Genomic DNA, 13,923 nt, shown 5'->3' with positions numbered 1-13,923 from the left:
GTCGCAAAGGAAAAGATGTACATAAGAGGATTTACTGCAAGGCCTATTGACCTGGGAAACCTATCTGTATATTTATGAATATATTTATGTCATTATAAACTACTTACAGTATATTAATAATTACAAATAAATAACAGAAGGAAAGGGGAAAGCAGGATGGGAGAAGTGGAGGAAGAAGATGATTGGTTATTTAGTTAACTAGCTAAAAGATAAGGACAACAGAATAAAATAATCTATTTTTTTTAACCTATTACTTATTCATTCAACTTTCAGCTACCTAAAAACAGAATAAAAGTTAAACTCTGCATGGTTCAGGAGACAGAAAGTATATAAAAAAAAACAAACTAAGAACTAAATTGTAGTTGGGTTTCAACTCATTATAAAATTTGTACTTTCGAGCATATCAGTCAGAATTAAACAGAATTTTCTTAACTATAAAATGGCATACTCTAAAATTTTGTTAAAGGCATATGGTACAATCTAAATTTCTATAAATTATATAGGAGTCTCCTGCTCTACAAAAAAAAGCAATTCCTTCTCAGGATTCTTTTACAATTGTCAAAAAAAGCCCCAGCCATGCTGACAAAGCAGTGCAGAATAAACTCCAATCTACACATAACTTCAGAGACTTGCAGGTATAGAGAGTGAAAATCACCCACTTTTCCTGACAGCAAACATAGGTCAAGCTTCTCGAGAAATCCTTGACCTCTATAGTACCGCAGAATCAGAAGTAAAATCAACCATGCCCTCAAAGGGACAGTTACCTTTTCAGTCACCGTGTGTGCTTTTGCCCAGCTGCCTCCACAAGAAAAGATGGGAAATGTCAGACCAGGTATTGGAACTGCCGGTTTATTTTTCCCTTCAGATTGACACAAAGGAAAAAACAACTTCCACAGCTCTAAGTTAGAGATGCCACTATTCACCTGATGAGTCTCCAACCTATTATACTACAAATCACCAGTTCCATTTTTTCCATTCACTTTTTGCATAGAAAAAATAAGCAAATAGTATTTGAAACTGAATACTATCCATTTACCTGATTACTCCATAAATTGTTCCTTGAAGATAAAAAAGTAATGGTTAAGATATCTTAACACAGCATTTAAAATCAATACCATGGAAAAGATGACTTCGGAGGAGAGGGGGTTTTGAACCTAGCCCAATTTTGTTCCTATTTAAAAACATAAGCATGTCAAGCCTGTTGTTTACACAACACAGCACCATTTATTATTTTTAAAACAATAATGTCTCTCTCTGTATATACATATTTCCCAGGTAAAGTCTTAAAGCATAAAATATAAAATTAAGAACTAATTTACTTGATATATGTTTCAATTTTTCTTTGAAAATAAATAGAAACAAAATTTTTCTTGGGAATTAGTTTAAAATTTAAGTAAAACTACTTATTAAATAAATTATGGTAATCCTTACTTTAGAGAAAATCATGAAACCAGTACTGGGTGGACAAAATATCTCATTTCATTTAGTACTAATATATGCAACTCTGGAAAAGGTTGCTTTGATTCTACAGTTTGATTGAATGCAAAGATCTTTGCAACTCATCTTAAGATCTGCTCTAGCAAATTATAATTCATACTAAAGTAGCATGATTTATTTAGGCATTTTTAATAACCCTCTATGGCATCTTTTCTCAAACTACAATAGTCAGCTATCACAGTTTTCCAACCAGAAACCAGGAATCACAATTATTTCAGGCATTCTTTGGATCCTAAAAATCTGAAATATAAGTCAGTATTGCAATATGTGAATTTGCTACATAGTATAATGCTGAATGATATAGCTCCATCAGTGACTGTTAAATTAGTATATGAAAGATGTTTAGGTACTTTCAATGTCTCCAAGTTTCCAATTCAAACAATGGCTGTGAGAAGCAGTCCTATGATATGATACCACCATGAGTTCACATGACTCAACAAGGAATCATTGTGGAAAGTTATCATAAGTCTTTATGATAGCATAATACACTGACCCACATGTTAAAAAAACCTCTACTGAGCAAGCAGGATAGAACTGAGTGGAACTTTGTAAACTCTCAGGGCAAAAGAACTGAGACTTACTTTGTAGCACAAAATGACACTTTGGTTTCTAAACTTCAGTGTTACTAATCCAAACTGACTTCTGCAAATCATAAAGTACAATTGGTCTTTTCAATGTAGATTCAAACACCTGGCTAAATCCATTAACTCATGATTCCAGAAAGCAAAATCTACTCCCTTTTAACAAGTTTGCCCTTATTTCCTTCTATTACGAAAACTCTTCAAATGACATTTCTGAAGAAATCAGCAAAATCTATGACAAAATAATGTAAAAAGTCTAAGCAAAATTATATCTGTACTGCAGAGAGCTTTTCACAAATTTCTATAGATTGTTATCAACAAATTTATACCCAGAGTAGTAGGCTCCTGTCAATTCTGGAGTAAATGTGCATGGATTGATCTTACAGACCCTTTGTACAAACAAATGCAATTCAAAATATACAAAAATCAGTTCAATTTAGTCCACTCCCTTTCCCTAACCCTAACTCTAATCCCTAACTCACCCTCCCTGCCCCTAACACCACTAACAGCAAAGCTTATGAAGTTATTCTTTGTCAGAGTACTGCTTTGAAAATAATTGATTCACTGACCTAATTTACTAACCATATATACAGATATCTATCACATATAATTCACAAACAAGCTAAGCTCTAATACTTGTGTTTTATATGGACATCATTGTTAAATCCTGTAGAAGATAAACAGCTGATGACAGACAAAGAGTTGTCCTTATTCAGTGAAGTTACTATCAACATGGATAATTTCTCTCTGGTTTTTAAGCATCATTTTTCTTAGAAGGGTGCTTAGATTCACAGAAATGTGAGGGGAAAGAAATATGAATTGACTAAACACATGTTTAGTGTCTTTATGTGATTAGATTCAGGAACACTGCCAGGGGAAAACTTTTGTGTTTGATCTCATCTGATTTTAGTTACTTGTCAAAAAAGAAGAAAAAAATATCTTACGGATCAGATGCTGTCTTTTTAAGTTTGGTAGGAAAAAAATGTTCACTCATTTAATAAGTACAAATAAACAAGACTGATGAGGTGAACAAAAATCAATACACAGATCCCAAATATTTTACAACTGTTTATTTTCAGTTAAAAAATGATTGATGTCAATTAGATGCAGATCCGTCCTGGCAAGTCTCATGAAATCCACTATGTCAGATAAATCACCTTCCATGGAACTCTCTGAAAAATAAATGCCATGCTTTAACTCATCTTTCTCTTAAATCTTTGCATTCCTCACATTCTTTAGAATTTTTGCTTTATATTTAGTATGGCTATCTTTTCTATTTTTTTTTTTAGTGGTACTGTTTTACTTACAAAGCACACTGGCTACATAGTATTGTTGATGTAATGGGTATTTATGACCACTGGTACATTTTAACACTCACTTTTGTGAGCATCTTTTTTAAGTACCATGGAAAACCTTGGAGAATGAGAAATTCACAAAATGCAATTTAACATAGAATCCTCAGTAAGTATAAAATATGAATATCTTGATTTAGAGACTAAGAAAGGCTATTAGATTGTAACAGGCATTACTAACTCAAAAGAGGTTTTAGACAATGCTTTAAAATGATAAACAAAACAGTCATTCTGTCTTGCTATACTATAATGAGACCAATACATTTTTCAAAATCACAAGGACATATATTCTAATTTATGATGTTTTGGATGTGAATTAGTAACTCAATGCTCTTTGAAAAATTTTTTTATGAGCGAAACGGAGTCTTCTCTTTCTGTGACCAGGTACTGTATCAGAATCTAAAGGAAGCCAAATAAGACTCTGTTCTGAAACACAGTGAATCCCTGCATGTAAAATTTCATGACATGTAAGTGAAAATAAAACAAAAAGTAAATCAGTGTCAATATGGTAAACCTGTGGCTGTTGTGAAACTCAATTAAAAATACAGAGTGCTTAAGGCATACATACATATCTGTTGACTTGATCCACAAAAACAGACAGACAGACACACACACACACATCCACACTGTCCATCACTCACTTTTTGAAGTGTCAGATAACATTATTCCTCAAGTGACACACAGCGCTGCACTCGCTATGCGTGAGGTCAGTGAATATTAGCTTCATTTACACTTGGCTGCGAATTGGTTGGTGTCAACAGTGGAGGCTTGGTTCCTGCACAGAACAGCCTTAGAATCTGGCAGAGAGCTGCCGCTGCAGAAGACGGACGACCTTCCTCCCTGACCCTGCTCCCCTGAACCGTCATAGTTTGGGTCTCTTTCCAGCTCCACAACAAAAGACCCTCTCGGAGCTTCCCAGTGGCCTTTAGCTTTATTGGTGCTAACAGGTCCAGACATTTTCATCGATTGGATTCTCTACCTTTTAAACACAAGAGCTTGCCCTTTTTGGCTAGCTAAACCTCGGCACAGATGTCTTTTTTTTGTAATTCCATCTCTGCTGTCTATTGGAAAGGATGCGATCGGACAGGCAAACATCATGTCAGCACAGAGCGCGCTCAACTATTTATCTCCATTTCCCAAAGTAATTTTAATGAAACTGATAAGGCATTTGTCTGCAGAAATTAACCCCTAGATAATCTTAGTATATCTCTCAATGGAAAATCAAAATCTTTTGTCATTTTGAGGACTAACTAGTATGTAATGTATGTTACACAGAACTATTCAGTCAGTAGGAAAAAAAAGGGCTTCCCAGTCATTTTATATAAGCAATTTTAACAACCATATTTTAGAACAAGTGTACCTGAAAATACTCTACATAATTTTCAGAACTCTATTGTGACCTCTACCAGTGGTTGACACTGTGAAATATGGCCTTCCCTGACTAAAAAATACATAAAAATATTTAATGCCTAATAAAGATGCTATATGATGTAATAAATTACATGTTTCTTTGAGATCCTGACTGTGAGCTATTTTAATATGTTGGAGATTTGTTATTGATATTTGAATAATTTGAAAGAAATTATCTAAATTCAAATGTTTAAAACACATATGATAAAATGATGACAAGTTCTTACAGAGAGATTTACATGCAACACATTTTACAAAAAATAACTTTTGATTATGTATGTATTTATAACTCAGAGACTCCAAAATATTATTATACATAACTATCAACATTATTTATTCCATGCAAAATATAATTTAATATATTTGCATATTTGGAATTGCAGAGTTAGCTAGTAAATATATATATATAACATATCAATCTCAGCACTAAAAAAAAGAACTAAAAATAAAAATATATTTCACAAAAACAAAGATAAGGATGTCCCAATTTTAACTTATTAACCCTTTTATTAAGTTGCAGACAAAATATAGTATGTTGATTTTCCTGTAATTTGAAATAAAAGCCATTAATTCTGCATATTATTTTTAGTGCTGGTGCTTTCACTCAAGTTGAGAAAATAAATTATGATTAAAAACAATCATCACTTAAAATCTTTGCAGCCAAACATTTTGTTTCTACAGTGCTGATAGGTATTCAAGGAGAAATTTAAGAACACAGTTCTCTTTTATTTTATATATGGCACCTCAATGACTTAATTTTTACTCTTTTAAGTATCTTTTAAGTAAACAGTATCTCCCCAAAGAATTTCAATTATTTCAGGTATGCATATGTAAAACAGCTATCAATTTTTAAAATTTATTTTATTGATTTTTCTTTCCATAAGACAGCATGAACAAAATTAAAATTCTTGCTCCAAAACATGAGCCAGAAGAAGCACCAGCAGCCTGAATTATTTTTAAAATCAAATCAGTTAGTAGTCTTACTTTATAATGGTGGTGCTAAAAATCTAGAACTAATCTTCAAAATCAAATGAGTTCTGGATATGCTTTAAAAAAAAAAAAAAACCCAAAAAGATGCCTCATATCCAATCTGGGTTTTATGTTGAACTGATCTAAAAAGTGTGTCCATACAAATTCTCAGGATCATGTCTATCAATCAATGTCAGCATTCTATCAGATTCCAGTCTGACAACAAGTGACAGTGAGTTATCAGTTGACATTAATGAATAATAAATAACCATGCCCTTTAGGTTTACATGAATAAAATGTATGTTATTTCCGGTGCAGATTAGCCAACATGCAAAAGCAGACTTGGTTTTTGCATTTGTTTGCTGTTTTGTTTTGTTTTTTTTTTAATTATGTATTAGGAAATGGTTTTTAAAATAGCTGCAATAAAAGATGTGCTTAATGTGGTCTCTGGTATACATTAGTGTTTTGCTTTTCAAGAAATCAACCTTGTCTTAGCTTGTATCATACAAGCTTAAGTGAGCTGTACTCACACAGCCTCCTGAATGTGTATGCTGTCTTTTACAGACCTAACACGTAGTTTGTTGTCTCTGTAATAGAGTATATAAGACAGAAGATCCTTAAAAAACTAAAGATCAGAAGTTGTGTCAGTGTCCTAACCTTGCACCTCTTCCGTTATTTACCCTTAATCTGCCTTCCTGGTAGGAAAACTACTTAGATTATCACTGCACACTTCTTTGTCAGTGTCTCCATCCCTTTTTCTCAGATTTAAGCATACTATAACAGTCACTTTTTTAAAATATCAGGGTTGAGAACTTTTAACTGACTAGGCATCCATATACACATCTTGACTGTTCCTTTGTGGTACTGACAGTGGTAATTCTAGAATTAGATACAGTCTAAATGTTACAAAAGGGACAATAACCTTCAACATTGATCAAAGTGTTTATTTTCTTAGCTCAAAAAAAAAAAAAAATTAGAATACAAATTATGCCACATACTGTGATTTGTGGTTTTAAGTTTTAATTTACCACTTTATCTTTCCATTATAAAAACTTCTTTCTCTGATCAATAGTAAAAGCTTAACTTTATATATGTTTGCAAAGAATTAACATAATCAATGATGGAAGAGATAAAAACTAGATTTCCTGTTACACCTACTTAAGAATTCAACCAGAAACGTGAAACAATGGATAATAGCTCAAAACAGAAAGAAACGCCATCATGAGACCAAAACTTTGCAATGAAAATGAGCAATAGTTATTAATAAGGTCTAAATTTTTTTCTTTATTGACTACTAATATGAATAATGCTGAATTATAATATATAGAATCACTGCCATGTTAGAAAAGTAAAAGGGCAAAATGTTTCAAGCTATATTATATCTCATCAATAAAAACACAGAGGAGGGAAGGAAGATGTACTTTCACTACCTTCTAAAAAGTTTTAAACCCAAGAGTGTAGAATTTCCTGAATGGTAGATGAAAAGCTGTTTTCAAAGTCGATGCCACTATAGGAAAAGATGTGGAGAAAATAAAAGGGAAATCAGAGGGAGCTGGCATGCCACCTTGAATGATGACTGAAGAATATTAGAAAGAAGAGTGATGACCTGGTGAATAAGCTTGAAAATCAATGGAGAGCTCTCTGCATCTGAAGTAAGTAGCAATGTCTTCTTATGGGAAACATTTACAAAGGGGTAAAATGAACAAACCATTATGTTCTGCCTTGAAACACACAGTGCTCAACATTAGACACAGCAAGAAACATGGTTGAAAAAGCAAATTTAAAATTTTCCTGTCAGTTTTCTTTGCAAACTAAAATACTATACTAAACCTGGAGACACGTGTTTTTCTAGCTTTAGATCACAAGCTGAATGTCTCAGGTTAGCATGTGTTAATTTTAGAGGTCAGTGTGAGAAACAGATTTTCGTGAAGCCTGACTGTCCCCTGTCCTTGAAAAGACTGAGCTGCTAAAGTCTATAGGTTTCTCAGAGGGAGATCTAGACAGAAACCACAAAGTTATACAGCAGGGTTTCGGCTGCATCCCAAATTCTAGATTTCTGGTAATGTAAGAGGTGTTCGCTGTTCTCATTTTAAAACATATTTACCCACAACAGTCACAATATCTGAAACACATTAATTGCAAAAATCCACCTTCTTAGGATCTGGTAAAATGCTACATGAATTAAGTAAGTTAAATAAAAAAAGTGAAATTTACTTTCACTCATAGTAGAGGAAATACAATCTACTTGAAAATAAAGAAGCAAAAATTTGTTTATAAATTGTTTGCTTTGTGAAGCAAAATTTAAAGACATTACTGAGGTAGCTTTGCTTTACTTTACTTTGTTTTTTCTTTTTAAAATATGCAGTAATCTAAGAATATCCTATATGAGTATTCAGCCTCTCTGTAATTGTCACCTGAGATTTCCACGAGAAAAGAATCTTAACTCTTCAGTACTTATAAATTAAGAGATTAGTGCACAGCAATTCAGAAATCTAAAAATGGGTCAAAGAGAACAATAATCTTATTTTTTTGCACCCACTATGTTCACTTGCATGTTTTCTTCTTGGTAAGGGATGAGGTGGGCAATGTTTCTGTATATGTGTGTATATGTACATATGTATTGTGTGTTTGTGATACTGAAGTGGAAAGAAGACTGCAAACAGTAAGTTCTGATTTTACCTTGAGACCTGTCATAAATAAACTGTGAGAACTATAAATGAGGTTTTCAGTTGTCCCATTTATTACAATCCTCTAAAAAAAAAACCCTTCAATTTATCTTTGATAAATCTTTAAGGTACACTCAACCTTCAAGAATTTGTGATTCTAATTGTCTTGGAGGAGATTATACCCTCAAGGAGTACAAGAATGTCCACAGAACACTTGTGCTATAATGAATTTATACATTTGAGTGGGTAAGATACATATCTCACATCTCTTTTCAAGGATAAAACTACTTTACAGCAAAATGTCAACTAAAATAAGAACACTATGTAGGATACTTTATTTCACCTTTTAAAAACAGAAGATATAAAGAAACATTTTTTGAAATCAATTAAGTTTATTTAGATCACCTACTAGTTTAAATTAAGGTCATTAATTAATGTCATTTAGGTAAGTTAATGCCATTAAGTGTCAATGTCTATATGGGAGCTGTTTAGCTAAAATAAACTATTATTAAAATAAATAGATATATGTTTATATATATATCATTGGAACATATATATATATATCATTGGAAAACATAAATTAATATAGTGAATTTATTAATAATTTATTTTTCTCAGAGAAAAACTTTTACTATATCTAGTGATTTTTAGATATATTCTCATCTTTACAATCCCACCCTTAATTTCTCTTTTAAAAGAATGATCTTCTCAAAAAATATAACAGGTAATATTAACATGACAAATTGTTAAGCAACTCTGATAAGTGACAAAGATATGTAAATTGTGTTATCAATATTGTATTTTGTTAATAAAAGCATTGCAATGTTAATACCCTTCCTTGTCTAGGTTTTCTTTGAAAGGCTATTTCAAACTTAATAGCTTCAGTGCAGGTCTGAGGCTGACACCAGCATAGTTAAGAGGTTAAATGAGATGTTAAGTAGATGACACATGAAACAAAAAATAAACCACAGTTAAATGTCCTTCCAAAGCCTCTTAATTTTCTAATATATTGGAAGCAAGAGATAATATAATTATCAACAGTAAATAAGTGAATGAACTAAATTAAAAAATTCAAAATACATAATACATAAAATGGAACCATTAAAATTTTTCAAACTACTATGCCCCCAAATGTATTTTCCCCTGTTTTCTATGTCATTCGTTGACCCTAGACTAAACAAAGAACACTAAATAATAAACCTTCCTTACTTCTTAATAAGACCACAAAAGTTAAGAAAAATAATGTAAACTTATTTCAATTGATGAATTATTCTGGGCTCCTGTGAAATGCTATTATTACAGATTAATATATATCATGTGTACACACAGATGTGAACTTCCCTGTCGGCTCAGTGGTAAAGAATCTGCCTGCCAGTGCAGGAGCTGTGAGTTCGATCCCAGGGTCAGTAGGATCTGTGAAGGAAATGGCAACCCACTCCAGTACCCTTGCCTTGGAAATCCCATTGAGAGAGGGGGTCGCAAAAGAGCTGGACATACCTTGGCAACTAAACAAAAACACACGGATCCTAAACTTTTAATGAGGTTGATATTATAGGCAGAAAACAAAAACGACTTTATCTCATTAATCTGACCTAAACTTAAGGGTGAATTGTTGTTACTGGATTTGTTGCCAATCCTCATATTACATGTGAATGTACTCTTCTACCTCCCACATATTATTTCTATAGGAATTAACAAGTATTAGTACTATGTGACTATCCTAGTGAAGACATGCTTTCATAAAAATGAATTTGTGTGATATTTTGCATAGGATGAGATAAATTAACTCTGAGGAAAATCTGGATAAAGGGATTGTCTGAAGTTTTCCTCTCTGAATCCTGCATCAGATTTTTATGCTCATAGACAAAAATAGGAAATATATGGCTGGGTTAAATTTATCCCATTAAAATAATAGCATTATTTGCACAAAATAACTATATTAAACATAATATTATTATAAATAAAATCTATTGTATATTAGTGATAATTATATTACAGAAAACAATTCAAGGTTCAATAAAAAAATCAAAGTAATTGCAACATTTTAAGGTATCGATGATTTAAATTTTAACATTAGCTTCTAGAAACTGATGCCAATTTAAACTTCCACTAGACATATAAAGGGGTATATAAACACAGGATAATTAGAAATAATCTGATATCATATACTAAGTTTCTAAATCATATGAAGTTAAATTGCATATATTAATTTCATATTTCTTTCCTCTTCGATTAATTTTCCTTACTTTCATCAGATCTTCTTTCTGTCCTTTATTTTTTGAATAGCTATCATTTCAATGAACTGTAGGTACATACAAAGATGACTAGAGATGAGTAAAAAACAGTATAATTTTAAATGAAATCTATAGTGTTCTATAAGGAAACTGTACTATGATTCTTATTAAGTATCACAATGACCCTTTTCCATATTTTTAAAGAAATTATGAGGAAATATCTCTGCAAAGTTCAGAAGAAACTGATTAAAAGTAGTTGCTCCTGGGAAAAGTAATATTTGGGGACTGGAGCACACATGGACAGCAGTTGTTCCAGATCTTGCAAATTACCTATTCAAAAAGCCTTTTAAAAATGCACTACAAGGTTCTAAAAATTAATAACTTTAAGAAGAGTATAAAAATTATAATACAATATAGTTATAACTCAACTAGCAGAAATACATTTGGACATGAAATTGAATGTATGTTAACTTCCAATATATAGAGTGACACGTTAGTTTAGGAATTGACTTCTTGTGTTTTGTTTCTTTGTATTATTTTTCATTTCTTTTGCAAATCAAGATAATATTTACAATATATAATTTGGAAGAAAACCAATATAATCTTAAAACAAAAGCCACTTTGCCATGTAAGAGAAACTTCAAGAATCTTCTTATTTTAGAAAATCTATCAGGCTCTTTTCTCAAGACATGGATAGTATGTTAGTAAAAAGGGGGAAATGGCTTTCCTTTCATTAAAAGAGGGAGATGGAGAAGTTAAAAAGAAAAACATAAGACAATGGACAAATTGAAAATAGCAATGTGACAATGAATACATATAAGTAGTTGCATTATCCTCATAGAAATAAATCCTCATGTCTGGAGCAGACTCCTGGTCATGTTTGTTTATTCTTAGCAAGTCAACTTGCTATATGCTATGAGAAAAATGAAATAAGAATATATTTGCCTTTGGATAGGTAGCATATTTACCAAATTTCTCAAAGTCTTTAAGATATCTGATAAACATTTACTAGAAGATTTGGGTGATGCAAGGAACTGTGCCAGCTACTGTGAAATATAGGTAGCACCCCATAAGTAGGTTTGGGCTGTTAAGAAGTTTTAGAATTTGTAAAAGGAAATTACAATGATAAAAATCAGACCACATATGATGATCTCCAGAGGGAAAGGGCAAAGCACTTGTAGGAATCCTCAAAGTAGGATCATCTAACAAGGCATAAGCGTCATTTAATTTGAAATTGTAAGGAAAGGCATAATTTCAGCAGTCTGATATAGGGCAGGTGGCATTGTGGGGTAGAAAAGAAGCAAGGTAAAAACCACGGGAAGTAAGCCAGTGTCTAACATCAGAATTTGGAAAAGAGGTTGCTAAAGAAGCCGGGGATATGTGAGATTAAGATACAATAGGTAATTGTAAGAAGTCATGATGGTTTATTTGCATTTCTGTTTATTGGAGACCAAATGTTAAGTGATAGGGCATCATAAAAACATCTACAGATGTCTTCACGTAGAACAAGAGACCAGTATCAAGCAGATGGAACAGGGCTCTCAAGGATGATAACTTATGCGACTGAAAGTTAGAAAAGAATAAAATGCCACTGTAAAAAATGGGAAATTTTTACTGGTTATTAGAAACCCGAAGCTTTCCGAATAATACTGTGACAATGTCTCTCGTGCTTTAAACAGTGAATTCTTACTGTTCCATAAAAGAAGAACCGCAAAGCAGGTGAAATATTTAGAATGTTTGGGAAAGACAGAGGTACAAGTATTTTGAAATTATTATAAATTGAAGAAAATTTGTATCACCTTTTAAGACATCCTGAAAGAAATCTTATTTTTTAAAAAAATGTTTCTGATAGATAAATGCTCATCTATAAAGATGTGATCCACTGTATTAGTCATGGGCAGGGATTCTGGAGTCGGATTACCTTGATTAAACAGCAGTTGGCCACCCTATGTGCTGTGTGATTTCAGGCAGTTAACCCACCCCTCACTGCGCTTTGGCTTTCTTACATAAAAATGTGTACACATATCATTTATGTAAATCTAATATACAGAATGTATAACTTTTACATTTTACATACTTCTAAGTATGTTTTTCTCCTTTTAAACTAGGTAACAAAAATGCCTGCCCACCAGATTGAGTTAGGAATGCCTCTCTATAAGACTAAATGAATTAATAAAATGAAACACTTAAAACAGCTCTTACCATCTTTTTATAATTTAAAAACCAACAAAATCTATGACCTATATTTATTGAATGCCTTTTGGTGAATCTCCCCTCTTTTAAAACATTTAAACTATACCTGCCGTTTACTGCTATTCTATTGCTTGAGTGATTTTATACAGATGTTAACTTAATTTAAAAACCCATATTTTGGAGATACATTTCAAGTTGTGTTTGAATAAGCTATCAGGTTACATAAAACTTACATTGCTAAAAAATTTTAATCTCAAGATACTTTAAAAACATAGAGAAAAAAAAAAACATAGAGAAAAAAGATCAGCCCCCATTTCACCAATCTGACACATTCATTGTGATATTTATGTTCTTATCTATTCTTTTCTATATGCATATTTTTCATAATTCTAAATATCAGTATATACAACATATTTTTCTTTGTTTTCCATTTAAAACTATTAATAAATGACTTAAATTCCTAGATCACACTGCTGATATTTTAAGTTCAATCAAGATGATGCACTTACCTTTGGACAATTAGATTTTTTTTAGTATTTCAAATTATAAACAAGGCTGGTGGGAAAAAAGGTTATATAAAAAGTTCTTTTCTTCCATTGATATATCGTCCTCAGCAAATGACCAGGGATGAGATTAGTGACCTAAAGGATATCTAACTATCTGTGGCCTTGGAAACTTATGTTCATTTACCCAGTGCCATAAAATTTCTTTACTTAGACACCTCCTTGTTGCATTATTAATAATGAGACAACAGCAAGCATTCATTGATTATTTGCTATGTCCCAGATACTATTCTTAGGGTTTCTACATGCATTATTTCATTCATTTCTGACAAGAGTTTTACAGAAACAGGTACTATTTTTATTAGCACCGTTTTATACTTAAGGAAACTAAGGCTTAGAAGATTGTCCTAGTTTTTGCACCTGGAGTGATGTTGAGCCAGAATTTAAAAGCTATGACTCCAGCATCTGAGCTATTAACTCTGTAGTGTACCTTATATTTCTTTTTATATACTATAAAT

General features: G+C 32.0%; 1 protein-coding gene across 6 annotated transcripts in view; it reads right to left on the bottom strand.

The window, feature by feature from the left end:
- Positions 1 to 13,923, bottom strand: part of EPHA7 (EPH receptor A7) — a 193,319-nt gene that overhangs the window by 165,768 nt on the left and 13,628 nt on the right. Inside the window, exon 4 of one of the 6 annotated variants that reach the window (XM_070450106.1) lies at positions 3,134 to 3,250. The exons of the other annotated variants lie outside the window; for them this stretch is intronic. Coding sequence (XP_070306207.1) covers positions 3,138 to 3,250 — 113 coding nt within the window. The 3' untranslated portion in view covers positions 3,134 to 3,137. Of the gene's footprint in view, positions 1 to 3,133; positions 3,251 to 13,923 lie in introns of those variants that run through there. 6 annotated transcript variants of the gene reach the window in all.

Source organism: Odocoileus virginianus, chromosome 19, assembly GCF_023699985.2.
Source record: "Odocoileus virginianus isolate 20LAN1187 ecotype Illinois chromosome 19, Ovbor_1.2, whole genome shotgun sequence".
NCBI lineage: Eukaryota > Metazoa > Chordata > Mammalia > Artiodactyla > Cervidae > Odocoileus > Odocoileus virginianus.
This window is presented reverse-complemented; position numbering and strand designations above follow the sequence as displayed.